The sequence below is a fragment of the Aspergillus sclerotioniger genome, assembly GCF_003184525.1.
Source record: "Aspergillus sclerotioniger CBS 115572 chromosome Unknown BO94scaffold_20, whole genome shotgun sequence".
In the NCBI taxonomy this organism is placed as follows: Eukaryota; Fungi; Ascomycota; class Eurotiomycetes; order Eurotiales; family Aspergillaceae; genus Aspergillus; species Aspergillus sclerotioniger.
Genome location: NW_020291010.1, coordinates 1 through 27,601, shown reverse-complemented (window position 1 = coordinate 27,601; position 27,601 = coordinate 1). Strand labels below are relative to the sequence as shown.

The following is a 27,601-nucleotide window of genomic DNA, read 5'->3' as shown; positions in this document are numbered from 1 at the left end:
GACCATGAGCATGCAAAATGGGTGACACTACCATGATATTTTAAAAAAAAGAGACAGTAACACGTCGTGCCACAGCGCTTGGGTGGATGCCACGGCAACCGCATACATGACATGTTCGGCAGACTCGGCACACTTCGAGGGCTAATATCAACCAGTGCTGATTCCAAATGCGGAAAGAACAAGTTCGGAGGAGCAGAAAATAAGACGTGATCTATGAATGCCGCTGCAATAGCATGCAATGAGGGCTCCTGTTAGGTATCACAGTGTCTGCTCCTATGTTTATAGAGCCAAAGCCTGCGTGCCAGGAAGGCCACCAGGGTGCCTGATGCTCCGTCCTGACCTAGTCGAGTAGGATAGCATCTCACCGCTTATACGAGCGGAATCAGGGAGTCTATATACCCTGCCACAACAGGGCGCGGGCTCTTTCAAAGGAAGAGGTCGAGGAAGACGATCACCCTAGATCCGGTTGAATGCCAATTTGTTTTCGTGTAGAACATGACCGACTGAGAAATGCAGTCGGGTTCAATGTTTCGACTGCGATATGTGAGCGGACATTTATCAATGCATCTGTCACCCTCCAGCAGGCGTGCCAGAGCACGCCTACTCACCTGATCACGATGAATGGGATCCCTATAAAAACGGTGGTGCGGAGAAAATCAAACCCACTTCCAGCCGGATACAAAGGCACAGTGTACCCTGCTAGAGAGCTTGGCTATAAGCAACTTTCCCTAGTTCTCTGAATGAGGCCAGCTGCTTAAGAAGTACTCTGTACGCATCGCGACTTACCCTCGAGCAGAAACAATAAACCGCGATCGGAATGCCCAGCCACATAGTTGAGATGGCTCTCGCGTAAGACACCAATCAAGGTATTAGGGTTTATTCATGTGCATGGCAAGGTGTGGTGATTCGAAGTCCGCACTGGTCGTAAAAGGCTTGATCAGAACTCGGTATGTTTGCCAGAGCAGGGAAAGGCATGACAGCTACTGACGGCTATGGAGACCATCCAGCTTAATCGAGGTATGGAAAGCAATACCTTGATGCCCGTTGTGGTTGCTTGGCTGGAATGCCAGCCACATACCAGAGGAGAAACAAGACCCCCAACCAAATCAACATGCCGCTGTGTGTTAACCGCTTAGAATCAATCTTCTATGTACAGGCTGTCCGAGACTTCCATCAAGGACCATCAGACATGCCTGGTAAACCGGCATGGACCATCTGGGAGAAAAAATGGGTGCTCAGCCGGGCGATCCCTGATAAGAATAGAATCAGGTACATAAGATAATCCCTTTTCTTTTGGCCGGGCCCTTCTTGGTGGGCTTTCAATCGATTTGCCTTGGCCTTTGGTCGGATCCTTTCGCTCTCCTGTCCTAGTCCTCACCAGCTTCGACCATGCGATTTTCCACCCTTTCGCTCTGGACGGCCGTGGGCCTGGTCTCTGCCAGCGCCGTTCCTCAACCTTCACGCGCCCCAACCACGGTCGATGACCAACTTTTCTCGGGCGGATGTACGCCTGAGACGATGACCATTCGAAAGGAGTGGCGGAACATGACCAAGGTGGAACAAAAAGGATATCTGAAGGGAGTGCAGTGCTTGATGGATCTTCCCGCGCAGACGGGGCTGGAGGCCACGACGAACCGCTTCAGCGATCTCCAGGCTTTGCACCGGGCCCTTACCGACACTCCGCTGGGCGACATTATCCATACCGTGGTGAGCACAGCCTCAGATTTGACCCTGCGAGGCCTGGGACTGACCGCTTAGGGCCAATTCCTGCCCTGGCACCGATACTTCCTACATGTTTACGAGACCTTACTAAAGGAGGAGTGTGGATACACCGGGCCCATGGCGTAGGTGCCTCGCTCCCGATTTGCTCCGGGACACGACCAGGCTGACCGGACACGCAGATGGTGGAATGAGGAGTATGATACCGACGCTGGCAATCTATTTCGGTCGGAGATGTGGGATGCCGATAGCTTTGGGGGCAACGGCACGGAGCCCGACGGATGCGTCACGGACGGTGCGTTCGCCTACTATACCGAGCATATTGGTCCCCAGGAGGAGAACACGGTCTTTTGCATGAACCGAAGCTGGGGGAACCCCGAGGCGATTCAGAACACCACCGGCGCTGCGGTCGCAAACTGCAACTCCTACGATACCTATACTCCCTTCTGGTTTTGCATTGCGTCCACGCCTCATCGAGGCGGTCACTGGGCGGTTGGCGGAGTTGTGAGTGACGGTGTCCTTCCTTCCTATGGTCCTGGTAAACTGACGCACAGGATACTAGATGGGGGACGTGAAAACGTCTCCAGGTGACCCCCTGTTTTACTTGCACCACGGCTACATCGACCGTCTGTGGTACCGGTGGCAGATGGTCGACCCGGCCAACCGGCTGTGGGACATCAGTGGGAACGCCCTCAATGAGTCGGTCAACGTCGAACCCCCGACGGGGTGGCCGCAAACGACCCTCAATTATACCCTTACCACCTTGAACGTCATGCCGGATACCCATGTGGCCGAGGTGATGAACCCGGTCGGGGGATACCTGTGCTATGACTATGAAGGTTGAGCGATATGCTGCGATGAATACAGTTGATTGATGTATAGATTGTTGGTCAGATGGAACACTATAGTATAGGGTATAGGAGTCATCAGTCGACGCTTTGTACGCGTAGATGTCCTATATAGAAAGTTTGGGGGTATGGCTGCTGTGCACATGACATGAAGAGTCTGGCTCTTCTGACCATTCCAAGCGGCAGTAGAGAAGAGAGTGTATGTAGCCCGGGGATTATTTATCAGTCATGGGGGGATTTCTTTTTTTTTTTTTTTTCTTCCCTACTTATTTCATTTTACTTTACTTTTTTGGGTCATATTTTAATCCTCTAGGATCACTCGTTCTCAACTTATAGCACATGGGATGTCTGACTACATCTAAATACTATGTTTCCGCGTCACTATTGAATAGCTTCAAAGATAAACACTAATTTCATCGGACCGCTGTTTAATGGTCATTGTTCGGGGGATAGAGGAAACCTGGAATGTCTTATGTGACGCATCACAATAAAAGGCCGACCTGGGGATGTTGTATGGGCAGTGGGGGATAATCTTGGTTTGACCGGGAAGATCGGATACTTGTATTTTTAGCCTAAATCCATTGGGAGCTAAAAATGCTATTGTTTCATAGAATGAGCATTGTGAAGCTAGATGATTGTTACAAAGATGAGAGAGCCTGTGGAGCAGTGGGTTAGGATGCGGCGGGCCCTTCGTAAAAATATATATCGGTCGGATTCGCTGGCCCTGTTCTGGGCTTGATTCCCAACATCAACAGATAACCTCTGACGGCGACGCCCGAACCAATTCGACTCAAATAATAAATAACAGTTAATAGAAGAATGGAACGTTCAAGTTTTCATCTAAAAAAAAGATACAAAAAAGGAAGAAGGAATAAAGAAGGCCAAAAACATACAACAGAAGGGATTCGCTGGTGGTCACCCACCCAACTACTAACCTCCCGGCGTGTGGCTTAAGTACGGCTGAGCGGACGGGAAGCCCTGTTTTCCACACCCTGTGGTCGTATGTGGCATTCTTCTATTTGGTTTGAGTGATATAGTTGCAGTCTATCATGGTCCGTACTAGTGGAACTCAAGGACGATGGCCATGTTGGCAGCGTTGCCCGGAGCAGACGCCTGATTGGCTGGCGCGTGTAACCCGGGATAACCCTCATGCTGGGATAAGCCAGGCTGCCACTTGCCCATGTTAAATAGGACTCCAGGGAACCCTTCATGCCCTCCGTTCCAGCTGTACCAACCGACTCTTCTCTCCCATCTTGGCACCTACCATGCCGTCTCTAGCCCACGCCGTCCGGATTGCCGGATTACTTCTATCGCTGGCATCCGCTACGGTTGCAGGACCGGTTTCAACACCCAGCATCAAGTGGGGAAACTGTAGCTCCGTCAGCACTTCCTTGCCCTTGCTCGACTGCGGAGAGCTCCAAGTGCCTATTGACTGGGCGAACCCTCAAGGCGACCAGGTTACCCTGGGCATGGCTCGCTACAGGGCCTCCGATCCCACCTCCAAACTGGGGAGCCTGATCTTCAATCCTGGGGGTCCAGGAACCCCGGCTTCGGAGGTGGTGGAACTGGCTCCCTACGTGTTTGGCAATGCTCTTCTCGAGCACTTCGACATTATTGGATTGGATCCTCGTGGGGTCGGCCTCAGCTCTCCCATTCGATGCGATCCATCCATTTACAATCAGCGCGTGTCGAATTTCCCCACCACCGAGGTCGAGTTTCAAACAATGCAGCAGAAATACCGCACCCTGGGCCAGAGTTGTGGGAATCTGACGGGCCCTCTGATGGCTCACTTGGATTCTGCCAGTGTGGCCCGCGATGTGGAGGCCGTACGGATGGCCCTGGGTGAGGCCAAGCTCAACTACCTGGGCCTGTCGTATGGAACCCTACTGGGCGCCCAGTATGCTCAACTATTCCCTCAGAATATCCGGGCGATGGCACTGGATGGCAACATGGATCACAACGAAGCCTGCACGTACAGCCTTGTGGTTCCATCCTCGGCATACGAGACCGAACTGGTTCGATTCGGCTCGTGGTGTGCTTGGAATAGTTCCTGTGCCCTACATGGTACGGATGTGCTTCAACTCTTCGACAATCTCACCGCACAAGCGGACCATCACCCCATTCCGGCCCCCGGATGCAATATTTCCGGGGCATGTCGCTCGGACGTGACCGGGGAAGAGCTACGGGATAATCTAAGGGACTGGCTCAGCTTCAAGGACCCCCCGGCCCAACTCGGCCTCACGGGGTGGGCTGACCTGAGTGTGGCGCTGGCCCAGGCCAGTGCTGGCAACGCGACTCTCCTGTCCACCCAATTGGCGCTCGACTCATCGTCTTCGCTCTTCCCAGAACTGGCCATCTACTGCCTCGACTGGTCTCAGGACAGTCGGTCTCTCGCCGATGTTCGGAACAAGCAAGAGATGACTGCGACGCTGATGCCGCATACGAGAGGGGCGGTCGAGGCGAACATGCCGCAGGTGCAATGTCTTGGGTGGCCTTTTCCCGTGCAGAATCCGGAGCACAATGCCCGCATCAACAATACGTCGCCGATCCTGCTGGTCAACGCCCAATATGACCCGTTGACATCGTTGACATGGGCCGTGGGACTGCAGGACCAGATCCGGGAGAGTGTCCTGCTCACACGCGCGGGGGATGGCCATACCTCGTATGTCCTACAGGGAGAGACGTCTCGCGCGATCGATGCGTATCTGGTCAATCTGACTCTTCCGGCAGCGAACACGGTGCTGCCTAGCTGAATAGCCCTGATTAAAACCGCCAGCTGTCAATCCTGCGGATTTCCTGGCAAGACGAGTTATAGCCCACTACTGGACCGGTTAGATAAAAATAGTTCGGATATCCCATCCACCCAAATCATGGCCAGTTGTTGATTGCCTCCATATGATGACCGGATCCACCTGATCTGTAGAGCGACCATCTATCTCATCGTGTTCATATAGTTTGCTTGCAGCCGCAATAGACTAGTTAAATCCAAAGCCACCTGCTTGGTCGACAATGGCAAATGCAGTCGCAGCCCTAAAAGACATTATTTGCGATAGGACTGCATTGGGAACGAGTAATTTCCGCTCTTAGCCAACAGTCGTGACGCCGTGATTCCCCCCACTGAGAATACCTCCAGCATGCCATTAAAATGAAGGAGATCTCCGGATCTTGCCATTAATGGGGCAGAACACGAGGCACTGGCGTCACGCCATTCAATCGAGGCTGGTTGTTTTTTCCCACCCCGGCAGTGAAGGGAGATGGAAACAATGGGCCCCCCGAAAGTTTGCCAAGCTCAAGGTCCGATCGAATGGCAAAGACCAATTGTCTGGCCCCAGCCTAGCTAGCTAGCTCGAAGGACCACGGGGAACAAAAGTCCCGGCAGGGATTTGCTGCAGAAGGCCCCGGGAAGGCATCCAATGAGGGAGGCGATGTGGTGGGATGGACTGGACGAGGGTGGAGTGATGAGCAAAGATGCGGGGAAGACAAGCTGGGGAGAGCAAGACAGCAAAAGAGAAAAAAGTGGTGATGCCATCGGAATGCATGACGCCACCAGAACCAGCGGTCTCAATGGCCGTCAATGAGGCCCACCCCCACAATTTGGCCCCGTGAAAGTCCAGCGTCGCGATGAATCCGTGGATCAGCCCACCCATCAACCAACCACGTCGCACCACCCGGCCGTCATATGATCCCCTCATGCCCTGCATCCAGCAGCGATCGCCCGTCTTCAACTCCCAGCGGGGGGTCTCTCGTACGCCAATAAATAGCGCCATGGGCTTTCCTCTCCGATCGCTTCTTTCTCAGACTCAGCTTTTGCATTATCGATCTTGACCTTGACCTTGACCTTGACCTTGAACCGCTCCCCATTTCTATATCCCCCCCATCCCACCTCAACCGGCACCATGGATGACCAATGGGTTTCCTTTCATATCCGGGACCACCTGGACGACGGCGAGATCTCCGTCCGACACACCGTCATCGAAGGGTACGTGTCCTATCATGAACTGCTGGATCAACATTCAATGCTAACTGGTATTGGATCATAGCGGCGAATTCCACAACCCCAACGACCGTAGAAAATCCCTCACCGAAGAAGAGATCGACGAGATCGTGATCCCCTCGTACGGCATCGGCGAGATCTGTGCTCGTGGCCGGCGTGGCAGTGAGGGCCGTCTGGACCTGTTCCACGGCGAGTCCAAGATCTGTGAGGTGCACTGGGACAATCGCGAGGGAAATCGCGTCAACTTGGTCGAGATGCTGGACAGCAGTGACAAATACCGCATCGAACATGGGGGATGGAGCCCAGAGGCTGGACCTCTGGGCCACGTCTACATTGACATTTTGGCACAGAAGAAGAAATAGGGTGCCTTGCTCGATCCGGATGCAGCAGTGCTGCAGGCCAGGAGTTAGCGTTGGTTTTGTTTTAGTTGCAGGTTGACTGATATTCTCCGAAACCGATATAGGAACTGCATGATCTATAATCTTTTTTTTTTTTTTTTTTTTCAATGAACACGAGTTTATAACTGTGCTTGTTTCTTTTTCTTTCGCTTGAAAGTGGGTGGGGGACCCTTACCTGGTCGACGTGTAGAGGAGATGCCCATTGGGGACCCAGTTGATAGCAATGGGGTTAAATATGTCTTGACCATCCATTTCCTGGCCGATAAGTGGTTTGAAGCATTTCTTTCCTCCTCGTTTTGTGGAACAGGTGCTGTTCGATTGGCTGTGCAAGTGCCATTCTTATCCGGTAGCGTGGCTGCTGCTTGGCATCAGCAGAATGACTCAACCCTCAAACCCTCAATTATTCCCCCTTCGAGACTAATTCTCATGCATTCTCCATCCCCGTCATCTGAACTATCGACTACAGCCGAATCAACTCCATGCTTCCAAATCCCGACCGAGTCCAAGTGGACCAGAGCGGCAGTCCCGCAACAACAGCCACCAGCCATGCACTCGCATTGCCGGAAATTGTCCACGAGATTTTCCTCTGGATCATGAGCGACCATGCCAGCACCTGGAAATTCTTAAAAGACGGGGTAACGGAAGAACCCAACGATGACACGGACTGGAGTGACTGGGAAGAGTCTCATCGGTCGTATGGCCGACACGGGGTCCTGGTGCAATGTGCCCAAGTCAATCGTCTCTGGTTCCGCGAGGCCGTGCCCTTCATCTGGCCCGATCTCGCGGATTATGAGTATTATCGCTCGCTCCCGGAATTCTTCGTGGATGTGCCTGATCTGGCGCGTCGACAGTTCTACGCGAGCTTTGTGGAACAGGCGGATCTTCGTCCCGTGGAGGTCGGAGAAAGTCCCCAGGCTGTGGACCAGGCGCTTTCAGGTGTGACATTCCCTAAGATCCAGTCTCTTCGTTTGCGTCTTCCGGGTTGTTATGAACCATATCATCTACCCCGGGTTTGTTGCCCGAAGATGGTGACTTTGGAGATTGATCCGAGGTTCGAGTATATGCCAGACACGTATTGTGTCTTGCGAGAAGAGTGGGATGAGATGTTGAGACAGATACCGGTATGATACCTATTATGATAAAAGAGACTCTGGAGACTGGCAGCTAACGAGATATTGTGCAGATGATCTTCCCCAATCTGGAGACGGTCAGGATCATCGATCGTGCTCGAGTCCATCCCGGAGCACTCGAGCAATTTGCCGCGCGTCTTCCTCTTCTGAAAGTTTTTGAGCACAGTAAAGTCATTGAAAGTGCCGAGCCATATTGACAGGATGGTGCTTGAAAGACAGCCACTGTGGGATTGAGTCGTTACCTTTCTGTAGTGTATTAATGTGCTAATTGAGATATTGGGCCCTTGATGAACGCTTCCCAATGGTGGTATCACATGATCAAAGGGTCGGTAGCTCAGGGGTAGAGCGTGGGACTGCAGATCTTAAGGTCACGCGTTCAAATCGCGTTCGACCCTTTGCTTTTCTTTTTCTTGTTTTTTTTCTGCCGACCGGAGGACTCCAACAACTACAACAACAGAAAGAAAAAAAAAAAAAAAAAGAAAAAAACATGTCAATATGATAGGGATTCCCTGTAAAATGCCACACACCCGCGAAAATTTATCCGTGTCAATCAATCCAATGAGGTGGAGGGAGCCCACATTGGTCCAATGAATATACTGGCCTGAGGACAAACCCTGTTCTGGCCTAAGTAGAAAGCACTTCCACAGCCGTTACCGGTCCGGTCCCGGCCCGCTATGGACTCCCCAGAATCCGCAGGCAACAATGCAAATCCACAGGCAACCACGCGCGACAGCAGATACCACTTCACTCCTCGTTGAAACCTCTTCTCTTCTTGCACATCCTCACGCTATCAAACCATCAAAATGGCAAACGACACCTATTTATCCTCCATGTTGCAGACATATTCCGTCCGCACCGCCGTCAATACATCCGCCTACTTCATTCCGAGAATCCAGCCACACATGAAAATCCTCGACATTGGTTGTGGACCCGGTTCCATCACGTTGGATCTGGCGGCACTTGTTCCACAGGGAAGTGTTATCGGGATTGATTGCAGCGAGACTGCTATTAACTCGGCCAACGACCTCACCCGAAAACGAGGAACGGAGAATGCGAGCTTTCAGGTGGCGAGTGTTTTGGATCTTCCCTTTGAGGATGGGACTTTCGATATTGTTTGTGCGCATCAAGTGCTGATTCATCTTCCGAATGAATCGGGTAGAACGGGCGCGGTTGAGGGTCTGAAGGAAATGAGACGCGTTTGCAAACCAGGAGGCTTAGTTTGTGCTCGGGAATGCGATTGGAGAAGTGCGGTGATTCATCCCTCGATCCCGGGGGTACTTGACAGCATGAAGTTGGTGGAGCAGTTGACGGCCTTGAAGGGAACCTCGCCGTATGGTGGATTGGCTCGGTCGTGGGCTGAGGGGGCAGGGTTCCACGCATCCGATGTTGAGGCATCTGCCGCCGCCGTGTACTATTCCCGGCCCGAGGAGGTGAACTGGTGGGGCGAGACGATGGCGCAACGTCTGGAGCAAGGTTCTTCGCTGGACGTGGGCATCAAGGAAGGGTTTATCACTGAGAGCCAGAGAGAACAGCTGCCTGTGGCATGGAGAGAATGGGCTCAACAAAGTGATGCCCTGTTCTCTATGACTGATATTCAAGTCATCTGCAAGAAATAGGCTGACAGCGAGATGTCTTACTGGACCTGGCTTCAAGTGATTGCATATGTAGTATATGCTCCTTGGTCAGATTAATAAGCCTCATGTGAATAGAATGTGATAGAGGATAATTGAATGCACAGAGTAGGGTTGCATAACCTATTCTTATCCGGCACATCAAATCTGCCAAAAGTGGCGGTCTACACCCGCCTTAAGGTTCCATTGAAAGAGGGGTGGGAATACACCGAATGTCGTGCGTCTTAATGCGCCTGTTAGAACGACTGGATGGGGTGATACAGGATGGCACCAGTGAGGTCATGTACGAATCCTGTGCAACGGCCAAGGCAAGCGAGATGATAAGCCGGGCGAAGGGCACCGGTAGAAGCTTAGCCTGGATTTCCTGTGCGACAAGAGCAGTGACTGGGTCCAGCCTGATTGAGTATTTCCCCGGACCTCCGTTGACCCTCTGCTAGCACTGGTCCGCCGGGGGGGGGGGGGGGGGGGGGCTCGTAAGACCTTATCCCTTAGCACGTGTCGGTCCAGGCTGGGGCTTGGGCCTCGAGCGGTGGCCATCCAGGAGCTGCCGTGGCGCTGCTAGTCCACGGGGATGGGCGGTGCTCTCCTCCCAGGCCCCCTTCTCGACGGGTCCAACTCAACGCAAAAGCTGTTCCGCTGCCAGTCACTATTGTCGGGAGCTGTTCATTATATGGAAAATATTGGGGCTTCAAAGAGCCAAGGATGCCTCCGACACTCTCGCGGAGGCGCTGGGGATGGTACCGTGCTTGGGCAGGGGTGGCGGTGGTTGGGCTGGAGAGCAGTTGGTGGCGTTGGCTAGTAGATTCACGGTGCGTGAGCAGTGGAAGGTCGCATCCTGGAGAAAACTAATCACTCCAGACCCCAGACTCCAGATTGTCCAGATTGCCCAGATTGTCTCCGACTCCAGACTGCAGGCGGTCCGCGCTAGTCCGCAAACCGCATCCCCGCCCGATCTCACCCGCATTTTCGCCCGCATTTTCGCCCATTATTGATTGTCGCCTGCCGCGGTTCGACCAGAGGCAGCCTCAGGCCCCCTAGTCCCCAGCGTGAGATTCCCAGTATTCCTCTCTTCACCAGCCAGTACGTGCATTACAGAGAAATAGAAGCTGGTGAATAGTATCTAGATGATTTCTCTTCGGCCCCTGCTAACGGCCAGGGAAGATGAAAAATCTGGGGACCAGTCACGCGACGTGACATGAGCCACGAAGCTTTTTGCTAGGTCTGGCGAGGGTCCAATCACGGTACCCCCCGAGGCTGGCCAGGATTCACGTCCGGGCAGGGCCGTGCATCCAAGATTCCACCAACCACCACCCCAGCTGGGGATATTGAAGTAAGGCAGACGACAAGATCAGTGGCCGAGGAGAGTCGTCAAACAAGCACCGGATGACACCTCTTGTCCCGGGGCCCCGCATCCCCAGGTGAGAGGGGAGATCCACCCCCCCCTCCCAAGATGGACAAACCCCAGTGGAGGAGGAGGAGGAGGAGGAGGAGGAGGAAGAACAGCCATGCACCGCTCATCCGACACGTGGTCCTCCAGTGATGCCCTGCTGGATTCACCAATCTCTCCCTCCAGTCACCAGCGGCCACTCAAGCGCCCCCATTCACCGGTCATCCAGTCACCCGAGTCCCAAACCCCTCGGTCTTGAGAGCCCCAGGCCAATGGGGTATTTTCGAAGCACCTCGAGGTGTCATTGGTGCAGCACAAGGCCAGCCTCGGGTAATTTCTTGTCCTGCACTACCCTGTGGTACCGTGACGTTCTCAAGGCGTCGGGAAAACAGGAAGACCAGGGGCAAAAGTCCCAACGGCGCGAGGTAGCGCCCCTGGACCGGAAGGAGCCCCAGCCCTAGAAAGATTATAAGACCCTGTCTTTCCCCCCTTCTTCCCTCTTTCCCCTTCCCCCTCCCCCCTCGCTTTGCTTTGCTTTTGTTTCCACTCACGTCAAACTCGTGGTCATGGCGGACAATCCCAAAATGTCGGTGGATACCACTCAGCACAAGGAGGAGTTTCACGGCGATGAAAAGGCCGACATCCAACACTCCGAGGTCTTGGCCAACCCCGATCTCTTGCACGAGGCCTTTGATGGCGAGAACCGTGAACATGAGTTGGGTGTATGGGAAGCGGCCAAGAAGCACCCCTGGGCTTGCTTGTGGGCATTCATCATGTGTTTTACCATTGTAAGTCGATCGTCCTGGAACTTCGTCCCCGACGTGCAAGGGCAGCAGCTGATCCCTGGTAGGTCATGGAATCGTTCGACATGTTCCTCAACACCAACTTTGTTGCCTTGAAAGCGTTCCAAGCACGTTACGGGGTCCAAGTCTCAGCTACGGAATATGTCATCCCCACTAGATGGCAAAGTGCGCTCTTCCAATCCGGCCAGTGCGGTGCCTTTATCGGGGTTTTCATGGCCGGACCCATCACCAGCCGCCTGGGCTACCGCTGGACCACCATCCTGGCTCTGATAATGATGAACGGCGCGATTTTCATTTCCTTCTTTGTAAGTCACCCGGCGCCGTCTTGTGGCTCAGTGGATTGTCTGACTGGATCGATGTAGGCCGAGTCCCTCACAGTGCTGGTGATCGGACAAGCATTTGAAGGTGTTCCCTGGGGATTCTTCATCGCCAACTCCCCCGCCTATGCCAGTGAAATCGTGCCCCTGCCCCTACGAGGTGCCTGCACCGCCACTCTGCAGATGAGCTGGTCAATTGGTTCCATCATTGTCGCCGCCGCCAGCTATGGCTACAACGGGCGAGCCGACCAGTGGGCCTGGCGAGCCCCTCTGGCCTTGCAGTGGATCTTCCCAGTGAGCCCCCCTTCCAGATGGTGTGGCTACGAATGCTGACGCATCCAGACCCCCCTCTTGATCTTCGTCTTTCTCGCCCCTGAATCTCCGTGGTGGCTGATTCGCCGCGGTCGCAAGGAGGAGGCCATTCGCTCCATCCAGCGCCTCGGCACCAAAGACACTGAAGAAGCCCACCAGACCCTGGCCATGATGGAGCGAACCATTGAGATCGAACAGGAGATGGGTGGTGCGCCGACTCTCCTCGACCTGTTGAAGGGAACTGATTTGAGGCGAACCATCATCACCTGCCTGGTCTACGCGTCCCAGAATTTCGCGGGTAACCTGATTGCCAACCAGGCCACCTACTTTTTCGAGCGTGAGTAGCCCCTGTGTGAAATATGAAGCATAGCCAACTAACCCCCCATGTAGAGGCCGGCATTTCCACCGGAAAGGCGTTCGAGCTCAATCTGATTAACTCATGTCTGCAATTCGTGGCCAACGGATGCTCGTGGTTTTTGAGCGCATGGTTCGGCCGTCGAACCATCTACCTCTGGGGCACGGCCACCAACGTCACCCTCCTCTTTATTCTCGGCATCTGCGCCTCTGTCACCCAGACCCACGCCACCAACTATGCCCAGGCCTGCTTGGGAGTCATTATCTCCTTCGTCTTCGCCGGGACACAGGGGCCGATCTCCTACACCATCATTTCCGAGACCTCCTCCGTGCGTCTTCGCGCGTTGAGCACCGCCGTCGGTCGTGCCGCCTACTACGTTGCGGAGATTCCGATGATCTATCTGTCGTCGAGGATGCTCAACACCACCGGGTGGAACCTGGCCGGCAAGTGCGGTTATGTCTGGGGAGGTACCGCCACCTTCTGCTGGGTGATGGCGTACTTCTTCTTGCCCGAGCTCAAGAACCGCTCGTACCGTGAAACGGACATCCTGTTCAATCGCAAGATTTCTGCTCGGAAGTTCAAGTCGACCGTCATTGGGGTGGAAGAAAACGAGTAAGGCAGGGAACGTACACGAAGGAGCGAAGCCTGTGTATCCGCTGAGGGTTGTGTTCTATCACCAGGCATTAACAATAATCTTCCGTTGCTTATATTCTAGTATCATATATGCCGTAATAGTCCATAGGTCAGCCCTGCTGATTAGGGACCGTCCAGGTATTGTCAAAGCCACCTTTTCTTGAGATTTGGCATCTGTTCTGGGTGAAGTAATTAACATGCAGGTAAGCTGGCGTCACTTCGGATGGACCTATATAGTAAACTGCCTTCCTCTTACCATTGACTACAGGATGGCTGCAGAGGATATGGATTAGAGGTCCCTTCCTCAGACAATGCTGAAGAAGCTGTTGATCCGAACGTATCTATATGATCTTGAAAGCCGTCCGTTGCATTATCAGCCACACGGCAAAAGGATCTCAGTCTAAAAGATGATCGGAATTGATATTGATTGGGTTATATTATATACTGGTAGTTAGATTTGTGATATACTTACTGGACTGGGCTGACAATAATCTTGTACTTTGTCTGATCAGATCAAGAATACCTATATCAGTCCCTGGTTAACGTATATCTACACCAAAGTTAGCAATATTTTCAGACGGTGACCATTAAACTGTCGTAGGAAGTACATAATCTCAAAGCAATGAAAAATCTGAGCACACACAAATTAGAATAAAGGTCCGACATACTTATCCTCCATCCAGGAATTAGTACTTCCTGGGACAATACCCCCCCACAGATCTACGACGAGCCTCTACAGTCATGGCTGTCCCATTTTCAGTCAAGCTCTGACATCCTGCTACTTTCGATCTCACCTGGATAACCAAAATGATGAGACTATAGTTGCCATGACCGGTCTCCATAATCCACGGTAGGGTCTGGGGCTGACTCTTCCGCCTCATCCTCCGGAATCGTCCAATCCTGAGGCACCACCCACAGCCCGTGTACGTCTCCGGCCTTCAGACCGGTAGTATCCGATTCTCCTCGACTTGCCTTCGGGATAGGGCACACTGGCTGCCACGTGGACGGTTCCTCCAGCGTCTGCCAGTGTTCCCATGCCGCCGAGCCGGCCGCCAGATTGAATGCCTCCTCCAGAGTATTCAGGTAGTGCTCGGCGCCGTGAAGATCCCAGCCCTCGTTTAGCTCATATGTAGCCTTGAGAGAGCGCACCTGATCCAGCATGATGTCGTTCCACGCTTCCGAAGTGGTCAAGGCCTGCTCCTCATGGCTGTCCTCGGGCCCATGGGAGAGGTGTCTGTCCACTGCCTGCGCCAGGAGGTCGTGATGTACTGTCAGGGCGAGGCTATGCTGGCCCTGGCGGTTGTGAAACCTGGCGCGCAGGTTCTCGCAGCGGATGATGAGCGGGTGCAACTCATCCCACTCATCGTACACGTCGTGCAGGTTGTAGAGCATGTCGTCGATGAGGTCGTGGGCTTCACTGCACTGGCCGCGCGCGAACTTGACCTCACATAAACGCAGCCCGATGGAGACGGTAGTGTTCAGGTGCCAGTTGTCGAGCAGGATGCGCGCATTCCAGAGGGATTGGAAGATTTGCTGCAGGGGGGTAGGATTAGTGCATCCGTTAAGCCAAACAGGGCGAGGAAAGAAATACGTACCTCGAGGCAGTCGATGTCGTTCTTGTCGCTGAGGAATTGTATCACAATGTTGACTTCCCCCAACGAGAGCCCGGTAACGTCAATCCAGTCTCTGCGGCCGTGGTAGACGAGTCCGATGATGAGCTCTTCCGTGAGCTCTTGGAGATCCCCTGGAATCGTAATCGGGGAGGCCGATTCGTCTGAGCGGATTGCCTGGACGAGTCTGAAGCCCAGCCGGGTGATCTCCTTGGTCTGGGAGCCCCAAACATCGCGCGTCAAGTATTCGTGGGCCCATTTGGCGAGTGTGAAACAGCCTGCAAAGTATTGTGTGCGCTTCAGCTCGATACAAGCGTTGACCAGGGAGGTGACAAGAGAAATGGTGGGTTGGCGCTTGTGGAGTTCGTGGAGACAGTCATTGAAGAATGCCCAGACGACTCCAGACTGTGACAGATCTTGCTGGGTGTGCAATTGGAACATCGCCCATGCCTCTTGAAGCAGTGCACCCGCCTCGTATTTACGCCCCCGCTCTTGGAGAAGGAAAATGAGTCGAGAACTGACAGTGAGGCCAGTCTGCAGAGAGCTTTTCACGCGCTTGATATTGGCCCACACCTCATAGAGGGCGCTCTCGGTCAGAACTTCCTGGATGATCTCCGCGAGCACGGGGGCTTGGGGTCGACCCATCAAGAGGGCTTCTAGGGTATTGACCAGGATGAATGATCGACGATCCACCAGCAAGAGTCTGGCTTCGCCGATGCGTGGGACTGGGACTTCGGTCCGGTACATCAGGAATGCGCGCTCGGCACGCAAGTCGTGCAGGAGTTGCAATCCAGTGTTGACGTCGCCGAACTGTTGATAGAGTTTGGAAAAAGTCCAGGCCCAGTCGTAGAGACGTTCCTCATTGAGTTCCTCGATCATGATCTGGACGATAAACTCTTCCATTTGGGCCCATGCGCGGCCGGTGCGACTGCTCTCTTGGCCGTAAAAGTCCATCAACCGGTGGAAACAAGCGACAGTGTGGTCATCGGAGCATCCTCTGCTGCGCAGAGCTGTTTGCCATGCACGACGCAGCATCTCCTCAGCCCTACCGGCCAGGCTGGCATGCTGGGCGTAAAGGCGCGACAACCGCTCGGTGGCCTCAGTTACAAAGGGCGGAATCTGATGCTGGTCCTCCGACATCTCCATGTCACTCTGGCAAATCCCTTCGTAGAGATCCACGGCCTCGCGGTATTGCTGATCCCCTTCGAGGAGCAGGGCCAGTTCGTAGTCGACTTGGGTGAGCCAGATGCTATCGCGCGACACGAGCGTGCGCAGCTCTCGCGTGATCTGGATGGCCTCTGCATGCTGATTGTGCAACAGCAACAAGCTCGAGTACTTCTGCAGAACCCCGAACATTTGATCATCGGTGATATCGCCGGCGCCGCGGTGCAGCATCATGGCCCCCCACAGTCGCTCATACCAGGTGCGCATCTCGCTGGGTCGGTCCTTCGCTTCGTACAATTGGATCAAAACCAGCACGGCGTTGAAGCATGTTGACTGGCACAGGCCCTCACCGTGCCCGAAGCTTTCAACAATGTTCAACAAAATGTCTTCGGACACGTTTTGGATGTCGGTCATCTGGTACAGATCCACCAGCTTTTCGGCAATTTGGCTGTATTGGTCATGGTGGGCACCATAGGGCTCGGGGAATTGGGTGTGAAGCGACTGCAAAACATCGATCGCCTCAGACATGTGTCCGGCATCTCGTAGAACCTCGGAGTACAGGTCTGCGGCTTCGAAGACATACATATCACCTACTCGATCCGAGTCGCGGAATGAGGTGAAGACGAAGCGTAGCACGCCGGCTGCCTCATCCTTGGAGCTCTGACTGACAACCAGTCTGGCGTACACCAGACCCATTCTCAAGCCACTCTCCGTTAGCACCTCAGGAATGGTGGGATCGTAATCTTCCCATTGGCATAGCTCGGGCCAGACGCGCTCGAGCACCTTGTAGCAGATGGGAGCTGCACCGTGCCAGTCACGCCGTTCTTTATAGTGATCAACTAGCTCGGCGACCACATCAATGCAGTGCTCGTTGACAATATCCATGAGGAGGAGGGCCTCAACAAGCTCGACAAGGAATTCCGTTCCATCGCCACGGTGGGGATGGTGTCGATAGCACTTCGACAAGAGGATGCTGATTCGGACAGCCTCAACGTAAGTATTGATGCTCAGACCATCGGGGTAGATAGATCTTAACTCCACGAGGACAGGGATGACCGGTTCATAAATGCCAGCCTGGATGTAGTAGTCGCTCAACGCCAGGAGCTCCCGGCGAGTGGTCTCGTCCATTGGAAATGTGTCTTCTTCGAGGGCCGCCCAGAGCTTGATGGCAATCTCACTGGCTTCGAGGTAATTAAAAGAGGTGATCAAGAGTTTTCCCAGTCGCAAAGTCACTTGGATAAATGCCAGACGGGCATCCGGACTCGTCCTATCAACGGTGGCGCGATAGAGCGTCTGCCATGCGCTGCGTAGTTCGGTTTCGGCCTGGAGTTGCTGTCCCTGGCTATCATACGACTCGACGAGGTGGAAGAGAATCCGAAGGTGACGATGGTCCCAGACCTCAATCTCATCGCGCATTTCAATGAGGAGCTCTTCACATAGATTGCCTACCTCGTGATGGCAATTGAGAGTGAACAGAACCTCGGCGAAACGATTTGCGTAGTCTAAGGTCCGGATATCAGACCTACCAAATGTTACAGTCGCCCTTTCATACAGCTGACGCTGCAATCCCGCCATCTGTTCTCGCTTGTTCCTGTGCTGGTAGATTTGGAGGAGTATCTCCACCTGCGATAGTGCACGCTCACTCAATTGGGTGCCCATTTCTTGTTCGAGGTCCCAGAGGAATCTGGTTGCAATCAGTACCATATCAGAGGGCGTCAGAAGGGGCAAAGCTCACTCGTATAGTTCTTCGCAGAGCATGTCCACGCCCACCTGTAACCCGGACGTCGTTTCAGAAATGCAAAGATTGCTGTACTCCATGGCCAGTTCCCGGCAGAGAGGTTTATCCTGGTCCGGTAACCTGGACGCTAGACACCACGCTTCACCGAGGTAAGTCACGGCTTTTGCTCGACGTCCAGATGCGTTGGACAACATTGACAAAGTGATCAGCGTCTGCACAACCGAGACACTGCGCCCACCATGAACTGCCTTACGGAAATCGAGAGCCTGAAGATGCTTGTGCTCCAGAGCATCGCTGGTGTGTAACTTCCAGTAATGGTGCTCCAGCTGTGCCAGCAGGGGGGAGTCGAGATACACCTTCCGGAATTCAGAAATGCTATCTGGTTGACTCTCTTCATAGTGTTTGATATAATGAAGGATTGAGTATTCGAGAAGGGGATCCTTTGCAACACGAGCCAAGATCTGGTTGCCCAAGGAACCTGATTCTTCTAGCGTCAACCTGCTCGGGCCAGCATCGGGCAAGCGATGTTGGATATATTCCAAGCAGCGCCAGAGGACGACTCGGTGAGCCGCCCCAGGGCTCAATGAAATGGTTGATTCGTGACCCAGCCGGACCAAGCGTTCCTTGATCAGGGGATGAACAAATTGAACGAAACCTTGCCGAATATCGATCAAAGATGCGCAAGATTTCCGGAAGAACTGAGTGGCATTGGAGCCCAGGGACCCAACGGCAAAGTGTGGGTCAATCATGATTTCGATCTCCCTCAGTGTCATGGCACGCTCAGCCACCAGCAGCCATGACAGCAGATGCTTCACTTGTGGGTCATCGAATTTGACCTGCAGGATCATGAAATCAATGAAGTCTGGGAGCGCGGTTGGGATCGACTGCAGAACGAGAGTGGATTCCCGGTAGCTTTCCTGCAGCTCGATCAGGGCCACCAGCAGATGGGCCCTAAGCAGCGAGTCCACCGGGCGTTGAAGAGCTCGCTCCCCCACGAACCGGGCTGCCCTCTCGTTTCTCTTCAAAAAGCCAATTTGCTGGACCCGTGTCCTCACCAAGAAGCGAGTATCCTCTTCGAGCACCCGGGAATCGATCTCGAAATGGAGGCTGTCGGCTCCGTAGTTCCCATCGAAGAGCGGCCGAGAGAGGAAGATGCAGCGATGCCGCAGAGACTGCTTGACCACCTCATGAAGCCACACGCACACTTGGGTCTTGTCTCCCTTAATCTTGTCCAGTCCGTCGATGACCAGCAGCAGTTCCTCGCCAGAATACTTGGCACTCAACGAAGCTGCCTGCTGCTGTAAGATGGACCACAGGCGGCGCTCATCTTCATCGCCCTCATTGCCGTACACATCACGGAAGGATTGCAGGAAAGCAGCATCCCCGATTGTCTGTTCGAATAATTGAAGGAGGAGACTTTTGACAAGGTCGGTTGAAGTCCGACAGCCTTCGAGGGATGGATCTATAGACAGGTCAGGGGGGGGAATGGACAGACGAGAGTCAGAAAGTTGGGCTTGCCATACCAACGCTGAAGTAGAGGACCTTTGCTCTGCGCGAATAACGACTTTTTGACCGATCCAAGATTGACCTGACACAGGCACTTTTGCCCGTCCCCGCCTCCCCGATGATGAACAGCATGGACTTGTGGCTTTGCCAGAACCTGGTGGTTAGGTCGGACAACCACTTGAGGGGCAACTCGGTGTCTGCATCAGTCGTAGCAGAGAAGGCGTGGAATTTGATCGGCCGATCAGTCGTCGCCCCGTTCGACAGCCATTTTCGAATGGTCTCTATCCCGGTTTTGTGGGCTGCAGTCCGATCCTTAGCCCCATCCGTATCCCTAAGGGCTTCCAGAGGAAGAACACTTACAGTCCATCGAAGAGCGCTCGATAGCAACTCGCCAGACTTGGACAGAGAACCGTTCCTCCAGTTCCACGAGTTGCTTGAGGTGTGTTCTGAACCGTAGCCTGAATGCGATACTCGCCGAGGACACTGGCTCGTCTGTTATCATGAGGAATTAGGAATTAGCCCTATCGATGTTACCGCCACGGTGAAGCACGACATACTCTGGACCGCTTGCAAAATGTCCCAGTTGAAGTTGATCACCTCGACCAGAGCGAGGATGGCGATATGAGAGGTTTCTGCGGTGGGGACCCCCAAGTGCTGAGTGAAATGGTACAGGATCACCGCCATCTGATCCAGGACGGTGAATGCCTGCTCCAAAACCACCGAGTTGGCCCACTTGGACCGCTTGGAGACCGAGATGAGCTATTGAGATCCATCCCATTAGCGTCTTTCCGCTGCAGGGCTATCCACGCGAAGCACTTACCTGGATGAGATGCAAGAAAGAGGCCATCACCAGATTGGAGCAGTCGGCCACTGCAGGATCCGCCGGTCGAAGGGCCGACATGAAAGCATCGATATCCTCCGCCAGTCCGTCGGCGCGATGCAGAATCCAATCCGTCCGACTGGCCCGGTGCGGCATGAGCTTGAGTCGCAAATCGTCCATCCTCCGCTGAACCTCTCTCAGCGTCGTCACTTTGGTGGGCAGCCCCGTCGGCAATGCGGTCGCAAAGCGAGGCTTCATCCCCAGGACATATCTCGCCAGATTGAATCTCCCTCCACCTCCATGGGGAGGAGTTCCAGTCCACTCCGGCGGACTTGCAAGCCCACCTGGACTACCATGACTACCATGACCCCCATGACGGGGGATTATTCTTGCGGGGGGCGTTGCGGGCCGCGCTCCTCGTCTCGGTCGGAAAGGCCTGGCCTGACCAGTCGAGGGCGACTCCAGGTTGTAGAAAGCCCTATCCCCACCACTGCTCAGACGCCCAGCGGGGAAAGCATCAGGGCGTGGCTTCCAGCTTGGAGACCGCCGCGGTGGGGCGGTATCGCTCTCTTTGACACGTTCGGGCTCGTATCCTGGAGCATCTGAAAAGTTCAGATTGTCGATTGGAGAGTTGATGCCCTTTGAACGATCCCTTGCGGGGGAGAAGGGAGGAGAGACGGTCTTTCTGCCAATAGACCCATGTCCATGCCTAGGGTTACTCTCAAAATAGCCCACCCTGCTCAGGACCTCCGCCTTTCGAGAATCGAGGACCGTCTCATGGAACTCATATTGCGAAGAGTACGTCACGAGTGACGAGCCACTTGCAGCCAGCTGCTCGCGTTCGTCCTTGTATTGTATGGGGCTGATGGAGCGGATTACCTCGGGGGTGGAGGGCTCATCGATGATGGCGGAACTACTTTCATCCTCCGAAGTGGTCCGTTCATGATAGGGGCTCATTGACCGCCCATTGCCCGGGGAAGAATCCGGGAGGTAGCTATCTGAATGCAAGTGATGATCGTTTGGGGCGGAGTGGCTGTCATGCATGGCATCATGGCCTGCCTGGTATACGAGAAGGTGGGCCGAGGAACCCGCGTCGGGGTGCTCTACGCCGGCTGGCGTGGTAGACACATCCCGGGGATGGTCGTCTCGCGGTACATCTATTAAACAAGGAGCTTAGCTCCTCTTTCGCGATTCATCGGGGTTGAGATAGGGTTCAGCCAACCGTTCGAAGCCATCGACATCTTGAGAAGCTTCTGCAAGTAGTGAAGTTGGATATTTTGATGTTCTTGATGTGCTTGATGGATGAATGGAAACTATAGAAAGATGGAATTCAAGGAGTGAAACACCTGAAGCTGCTTTCGAAACCAGCGGAACTGTTCGTATTTATGTCTCCTATCGCAATTAATTGGCGGTGTACCAAGCATCATGTATGCTGCTTTGAGGATGCACATCTGACATGTCCATGGCCGTCAGCCAGCCGTCCGAGTCAGGAAAGCCATCCCCAGTATACCGAGAAAAGAAGATTGACAAGCTTGTACGGCTTATTCGGTGCGCCAATTGCGCCTTCAGGCTGAGCATGCTGCGGCATCAAACTGCGCCTTTAGGCATTGTACAAGTCATATGCACAATGTTGGGTTTGAGGGACCCCGTGACTGCAGCATGAAACGTCAGGTCCATTACAATGCCCGCTTGGGTGTACATCATGTAGTGTGATTGCCCCGCAGTTGAGTTTCTCGATATCTTTTCCGTCTTTCCATCATGGGACGGCAGGCTGTCGCTTTGTTCAACTGGTGGGGAGTGATTCTGGGACTTCGATGTCGGTGAGTCCATTTATTCACCTACCCATCCAACAATGTAGGGAAACGCCTCTTCGAACTTTGATTCATGTCGAGAACTCCAGCTAGTATGCAGGTAAGTGATGGGAACCTGTGAACTAGTGACTATTAAGATTTGGAGATGAATTTCCAACTTTAACACTGGTGGACATTCGATCGAGTGCTTGAGTAAAACACCGCCACACCGCCACTCCGCATACTTTATGCATTGCTACTGATCAATATGATATTTACTATCGACCGGCGAATCAGCGGCCAGATCCTTCCAAATAACCCTTGCCTGTGCGTCTAGACTGCAGATTCATAACAAACCCACCTCGAATGCATCAACACCGAGATGGCCACGCCTCTGCGGGGGCGTCAAGGCCATTGAATGGGGGGCTGTGCTTTCGACGCTGGGCTGAACATTATGCTCATGGCTCAGCGCCTCAAGAATGCGAGACTTGAGTCAGCCATTCATGTTGTATCTCCGCAGCTTACAAAGGTGTAGTAGTATGCAGTGGCCCCGTGACTCTCTGCCACTTTATCTTTGCTCACTGCGGCTGTGACCCTTCTGCCATGCATTCTTCTTTTCTAATACTAGATCGCAGAGGTATCCTTGATATAGTACTCGGGATGTGGGGAACTTGACACGAACGGGAACCCGGATCTAACCCTGTATTCTTCTTTCAATATTACCCACCTTCTTTTCACCACTCGAGGTTATATCCAATCACTTAGGATGACTGCGTATCCTCAAGTATATATATATCTTGGCGTAGTTGCGGAGGCGATCGGGGTTTTTCCATCACTTCAGGGCACCGAAGACATAAACAGACTGGGTCTTGCAATTAAATCGAATGGAAACTCCTCAAGAATCGAAAAGCCGAGCTTAACATCCATTGTGGTACTGTTCAGCCACTATCTTGGCTACAACTTGAACCCGCAGCGGGTGCGGGCCATATTTTGACCCCAACCAATCATGGCCCATATACCAGGCTTGCATCCGGGCTGAGCCCACCGCTTACCCAGCCAGAAATAGCAGGGTTGTTTTATCACCATAGTATTCGGTGTAATAAAGGTAAATCTACTGTGGTATGTTGTCGACTTACATCCTAGAGCACTTTTGCAGGTCTATGTGGCAATAACTTTGATTGAACATGCAACAATTGGCCTGCTGGCCCAATGGTAAGGCGCTTGACTACGGATCAAGAGATTGCAGGTTCGAATCCTGCGTAGGTCATTCTTTTTGCATCTTCCATCCATTCAATGGAAGAACAATTGCTGCACAAATTGAAGGGTTCAGGACTGTTGATGTCCCTTTCAATGTGATCCCTGACACTGGCGGGATATCTTCACACGTGGAAGTGTCCATGATTCCAGTCTGTTTTTCGTTTTACCTTCGGTCCCCCAATAATATCGAGCCTTCTTAATCTGCTCTCCCAATTCTTTCACCCAGCCTCGATTCTGATTGTTGCCTCGATTTACGTAGACTTAGGGAGAGTCGAGATACCAACCACGTCATCTCCCTCAATCCTCTATTTCCACTTATACAAGGCTCTCAACATCTAGACAGACAGTCAGATACGTGGACAATTAAGATTACAGTCTTGGATTTAGCTTATCATGTTAGTGTTCCAGCTTCCGTTCCCGCTCTCCTACCTAGCTGATATCCTTGTTCTCCGGTCTCCGAGATACCCAGAACAGGTACTTCGCCTTCAGCAGAGCTTGGCGACGTTTAGCCTCTGTTTCAATCCAGTGCGCAGACCATGCAGGATCTACTTAGAGCGAAGAGGCCATCGTCTTCCAGCATGTCTATATTCAGGTCCCGTAAAAAGGTCACCGACCAGACCTGAAATCTACTGAGGAGTCCCTCATGGGTTTGGGGCCGGTCAAGTGCTTTACCGGAGCTAAGGTGACTTCGCGTGACTGGTTATTCCAGCAAGTATTGTTCAAACGTTTGATTCCGATTGGCGGAAGTCTATCCTAGCTCAAGAGTGTTTTCTCCCATGATTTCCAAAAAGTAATCTATCTTGTTGCAATGGGATTGACTGACAAAAAGAAAACCATTATTGCTGGCCTCCACCAGGTAGATAAAACCAATCAGTACTAGTCATTATCGCGAGGCTCTCCCAGAAGTACTTAGATTATACCCAGGTTGCTATTGATTACAGAGTTAACCAGGGAGCCTCACATACGTAGATTTGCCGTGTCAAAGCGGTCCTCCTAACAACATCGAAAAAACAACCGTCGGACTTGGGACCCACTGTGGTACGTAATCCAGCGGATATGATGCCTGAAGTGCCACCAAGGCCCGGGGCCGAAGTGGCACCGAAGAGCTTGAGTTAGTCTAAATCGAGCAAGTTATTGGCTCGGTCGTTGCCAATTTGTAGATAGGGAGATAAGTACATAAAGCTGATTCAATCAGTGCAGCTGTATTTGGATCCTATTATATGCGGGCTGATGGCACTCACAGAGATGAGGCTGAGCAGCCAGTTCTGGTCCACAGTTGGAGGCCATGAGGGTTTTAACTTGATCTGTCCTGTAGAGTATGATCGATCCACCTCATAGCGTGGTAGCCATATACATCGGCCCATTGTCAGCTATCTTTTTCGACCAAAGCCTGGGAAAGGGTGTATCAGTGTCGTGTAAACAATTGAGGAAGTTATAAGACTACAAAAGCACCAAATGCAGGCAGGAGATATATTCCAGATTTGCATATAGGGATCCAAAATCAGCTACATCATAGCTATATTTGGAACCTGTTCCAATACAATTTTCTAATGTCTCTTGTTTTTTTTGAAGCATGAGAACCATTTTGTCATTTTCTAGACTAGAGGACCATGCAGCCTAGAACTAGCAAAGCTAAGAATTTTGCATTGGACGCCATTGGATTTAAGGGTATCTGTTCTCAAGTGACTATCTCATTCGGATCGAAGCGATGGTGGATCAAGGCAAATGACCAGTTTCAAAGGATACAATATTGAGTTGTTAATCACTTCTGGTAGGATCTAATCCCTCTTTCATAGAACATGTTCGATAACTATAGACTTCCTCTCTTCAAGGATACCTCATAGCGCCTGATTATGGCATTTCCTCTCACATAGATAGATATTTTAATAGAAGATTTGAATGACGAACGTGGAAGAATAAAAAAATACACTTCTATAGATCATATAGAGAGCCACAAAACCCAGTCTCTGTGACCACATACGTGAATAATTTCGTTCAGGATCGAGCTGGGCATTCAAGAGAGATATCATGATAGTTAAGAGACTTGATTCAATAGAAATTGATTAATCCCTCCAGACAAATCTTTCTCGGGTTGGAATTCACCATTCTAAATTAAATGATTATTTACAGTCAGTTCAGCCCTCCTGCAGCAAACAGTATCCTACTCATCAAGGCACTAATCATGTACCCCTTCTCGTGACTGTCAAGAAAAGTAACCAAAATGCCGTTCGCGATCTGCAAGAGAATAGAAGGTCAGAAACCGCAATACTCTATGATAGGGTGATAATATGCTACACTCACCTGCACAGAACCGCTGCCATAGTGTTGAAGGACTTCACTAGCTGGCCGCCATAATCTTGTAGGACTTCACTGGCTGGCCAGAATCATAGAGGCAAACGCCGGTCTTAGGAATATACACGGTACCCTTGCAGTCCTCTTCATAGAATATATGAGGTACAACGTTTTTCTTGGCGTAGGTGACTTTGATAGAATGAAGATCCTTGGTAGTGTCGAAGTTCTCACAGGCCTGGGTACCGGTGGTGGCCTCATCGTAGATCTCGCTGCCCTCACAATACACTCCTGTCCAGGCTCGAATTTCCCAGGCTGTGGCTAGTGAGGCCGCGAAGAGAAGAATACTGGAAAGCTTTAGGGCGTACATAGTGGAAGTCAATGGTTGCCTTTTCCAAGCTGGGGGTCTAGACAATTGAAGTAGGATGGTTGAGAGGATTGGAAGAAGTGATAGTTGCGAGGAATGCGTCCTTGGCCCTTTTTATACCTGTGATCTATCTCCAGGCCTCTCTTTCCCCATCATTCTTGCCCTGTTTTATTTACTTCACTCGGAGGGGTTTCGTCTCCCCGAAGGACTGATAATGGCTACTTGAGTATAGATCTGGTTAGTAGCCAAGGCCTAGTTTTGAGTTCCAGGTTGCGGGATAGCCGAAACAGCCAATAGGGAACTATCAAGTCAGAGTGGATCCAACTGTAAAATGTCAGACTCTCATCTGGCAAAGATAGATGACTGAATGGCACTAGCAGCCTACCTTGTTTGGCTTAAGCTGCAGCTCCTTACCACCAGCCTTGATTTCCGTTGCGCTAAGTGCTTCTTTTCCCCCCTATACGGTTCTCGGATATCACCGAGGGCTGGATGTCTTACTGGCTTTCCGAACTTGGATCCAATTCTGTTTACTTGACCAAGAGCCTCGCTTGGATGAACTCCTCCCACAGTAGGCATTGTGATAACTCCCTTTGAGATTACTGGGACACCGCATAAAACAGTGGGCTCACTCTCAACCCTCGCACGATACACTTAATCCTAGTAACCTCGTACTGGGAATACTCCCAGCTCAATTCGTTGCGAAGCACCCACCAATCTAGCCTTTTGTCTCAATGGACTCCACCGAGGCAGAATCTGTATCCCTATCTCTAGAGCCATGAGCCTTGTCAAAAACCAGAATCGACTAGTTTGATGCGACTGTGAGTAGTTTTGTTAAGCGGCTGCTGGTTGTTACTATAGACACGTTATTTAGAGTGAAGCAGGGATGCTGAATCCTAAGCATGGATCCTAGATCTACTTGATAAAAGTAGAGCTCGTGTTCTGCTTTGGTTATTGCCGGACACACTAGCCTCGGCGGCCGGCCGAGATTGCGTAAGGTAGTGGAGACTACTCCGTAATATAATCAGACAATGAACCGGCGTGACATGTAACTGGTGGGGATACACCGATGGGTTCACAAATCAGTGTGGCAGTGTCAGACGGATGTCAAAAAACAGCTGTCAGGTTTAGTATTATTATTATCTGTAACAGCAGCTCCACCAAGTATCACATGACACTTATATCATCCTGTTTATTCTGTTTAATTTACTATTACTAGTATTATTTTTCTTTAGCAGATATCTCTAATACTTTTTTTTCCTGTTTTTTTTTTTTCATACTTAAAGTTCTAGAGTAATTAATATAAATATAATTTTTAATATTATTGTTTTATTTTTTTTACTGCTATATACAGTCAGCTTTCATTAAATTATTAATATTTTTTATTATTAGGGCTTTAGGGTTTTAGGGTTTTAGGGTTTTTAGGGTTTATTTAGGGTTTATTAGGGTTTATTAGGGTTTATTAGGGTTTATTAGGGTTTATTAGGGTTTATTAGGGTTTATTAGGGTTTATTAGGGTTTATTAGGGTTTATTAG

At 52.0% G+C, this 27,601-nt stretch overlaps 9 protein-coding genes and 2 non-coding genes across 11 annotated transcripts; 9 read left to right on the top strand and 2 right to left on the bottom strand.

The window, feature by feature from the left end:
- The first annotated feature begins 1,090 nt into the window (after positions 1-1,090).
- BO94DRAFT_144335 (tyrosinase family protein) lies at positions 1,091-2,806 on the top strand. The gene is made up of 4 exons (XM_025605746.1): positions 1,091-1,707; positions 1,759-1,844; positions 1,902-2,223; positions 2,282-2,806. The coding sequence occupies exons 1-4, from the start codon at positions 1,390-1,392 to the stop codon at positions 2,561-2,563; spliced, it is 1,008 nt and encodes a 335-aa protein (XP_025465578.1). The 5' UTR covers positions 1,091-1,389; the 3' UTR covers positions 2,564-2,806.
- Positions 2,807-3,832: 1,026 nt separating this feature from the next.
- On the top strand, positions 3,833-5,320 carry BO94DRAFT_557966 (alpha/beta hydrolase; the record flags this gene model as incomplete). Its single annotated transcript, XM_025613965.1, has 2 exons — positions 3,833-3,927; positions 3,952-5,320. 2 exons carry the CDS (start codon positions 3,833-3,835, stop codon positions 5,318-5,320), a joined length of 1,464 nt encoding a protein of 487 aa, XP_025465577.1.
- Positions 5,321-6,463: 1,143 nt separating this feature from the next.
- Positions 6,464-6,923, top strand: BO94DRAFT_547794 (aegerolysin family protein; the record flags this gene model as incomplete). The annotated part of the gene is made up of 2 exons (XM_025613354.1): positions 6,464-6,546; positions 6,608-6,923. 2 exons carry the CDS (start codon positions 6,464-6,466, stop codon positions 6,921-6,923), a joined length of 399 nt encoding a protein of 132 aa, XP_025465576.1.
- Positions 6,924-7,438: 515 nt separating this feature from the next.
- Positions 7,439-8,286, top strand: BO94DRAFT_547793 (uncharacterized protein; the record flags this gene model as incomplete). Its single annotated transcript, XM_025613353.1, has 2 exons — positions 7,439-8,080; positions 8,143-8,286. 2 exons carry the CDS (start codon positions 7,439-7,441, stop codon positions 8,284-8,286), a joined length of 786 nt encoding a protein of 261 aa, XP_025465575.1.
- Positions 8,287-8,412: 126 nt separating this feature from the next.
- Positions 8,413-8,484, top strand: BO94DRAFT_t212. Its single transcript has one exon. It is a non-coding gene; the product is annotated as a tRNA-Cys (tRNA).
- A 62-nt stretch (positions 8,485-8,546) lies between these two features.
- Positions 8,547-9,837, top strand: BO94DRAFT_536795 (class I SAM-dependent methyltransferase). Its single transcript, XM_025612113.1, has one exon. It carries the CDS (start codon positions 8,893-8,895, stop codon positions 9,703-9,705), a length of 813 nt encoding a protein of 270 aa, XP_025465574.1. The 5' UTR covers positions 8,547-8,892; the 3' UTR covers positions 9,706-9,837.
- A 585-nt stretch (positions 9,838-10,422) lies between these two features.
- On the top strand, positions 10,423-10,712 carry BO94DRAFT_587218 (uncharacterized protein; the record flags this gene model as incomplete). The annotated part of the gene is made up of 2 exons (XM_025615809.1): positions 10,423-10,529; positions 10,586-10,712. The coding sequence occupies 2 exons, from the start codon at positions 10,423-10,425 to the stop codon at positions 10,710-10,712; spliced, it is 234 nt and encodes a 77-aa protein (XP_025465573.1).
- Positions 10,713-11,641: 929 nt separating this feature from the next.
- Positions 11,642-13,562, top strand: BO94DRAFT_536794 (putative MFS maltose transporter). Its single transcript, XM_025612112.1, has 5 exons — positions 11,642-11,895; positions 11,958-12,215; positions 12,273-12,521; positions 12,570-12,876; positions 12,930-13,562. The coding sequence occupies exons 1-5, from the start codon at positions 11,692-11,694 to the stop codon at positions 13,508-13,510; spliced, it is 1,599 nt and encodes a 532-aa protein (XP_025465572.1). The 5' UTR covers positions 11,642-11,691; the 3' UTR covers positions 13,511-13,562.
- A 781-nt stretch (positions 13,563-14,343) lies between these two features.
- Positions 14,344-21,606, bottom strand: BO94DRAFT_547790 (uncharacterized protein; the record flags this gene model as incomplete). Its single annotated transcript, XM_025613352.1, has 8 exons — positions 14,344-15,060; positions 15,123-17,985; positions 18,037-19,501; positions 19,563-19,883; positions 19,906-20,037; positions 20,103-20,304; positions 20,366-21,522; positions 21,588-21,606. 8 exons carry the CDS (start codon positions 21,604-21,606, stop codon positions 14,344-14,346), a joined length of 6,876 nt encoding a protein of 2,291 aa, XP_025465571.1.
- A 1,744-nt stretch (positions 21,607-23,350) lies between these two features.
- Positions 23,351-23,422, top strand: BO94DRAFT_t213. The gene has a single exon. It is a non-coding gene; the product is annotated as a tRNA-Arg (tRNA).
- A 2,328-nt stretch (positions 23,423-25,750) lies between these two features.
- On the bottom strand, positions 25,751-26,071 carry BO94DRAFT_547789 (uncharacterized protein; the record flags this gene model as incomplete). The annotated part of the gene is made up of 1 exon (XM_025613351.1): positions 25,751-26,071. The coding sequence occupies one exon, from the start codon at positions 26,069-26,071 to the stop codon at positions 25,751-25,753; it is 321 nt and encodes a 106-aa protein (XP_025465570.1).
- Positions 26,072-27,601: the final 1,530 nt, after the last annotated feature.

Bases quoted from the DNA above. Each gene is read 5' to 3' on its own strand.
- BO94DRAFT_144335 (XM_025605746.1), top strand. From the start codon at position 1,390: ATGCGATTTTCCACCCTTTCGCTCTGGACGGCCGTGGGCCTGGTCTCT. The intron at 1,708-1,758 runs GTGAGCACAGCC...CTGACCGCTTAG, and splicing joins GCGACATTATCCATACCGTG to GGCCAATTCCTGCCCTGGCA. The intron at 2,224-2,281 runs GTGAGTGACGGT...ACAGGATACTAG, and splicing joins ACTGGGCGGTTGGCGGAGTT to ATGGGGGACGTGAAAACGTC.
- BO94DRAFT_536795 (XM_025612113.1), top strand. From the start codon at position 8,893: ATGGCAAACGACACCTATTTATCCTCCATGTTGCAGACATATTCCGTC.
- BO94DRAFT_536794 (XM_025612112.1), top strand. From the start codon at position 11,692: ATGTCGGTGGATACCACTCAGCACAAGGAGGAGTTTCACGGCGATGAA. The intron at 11,896-11,957 runs GTAAGTCGATCG...GATCCCTGGTAG, and splicing joins TCATCATGTGTTTTACCATT to GTCATGGAATCGTTCGACAT. The intron at 12,216-12,272 runs GTAAGTCACCCG...GGATCGATGTAG, and splicing joins CGATTTTCATTTCCTTCTTT to GCCGAGTCCCTCACAGTGCT.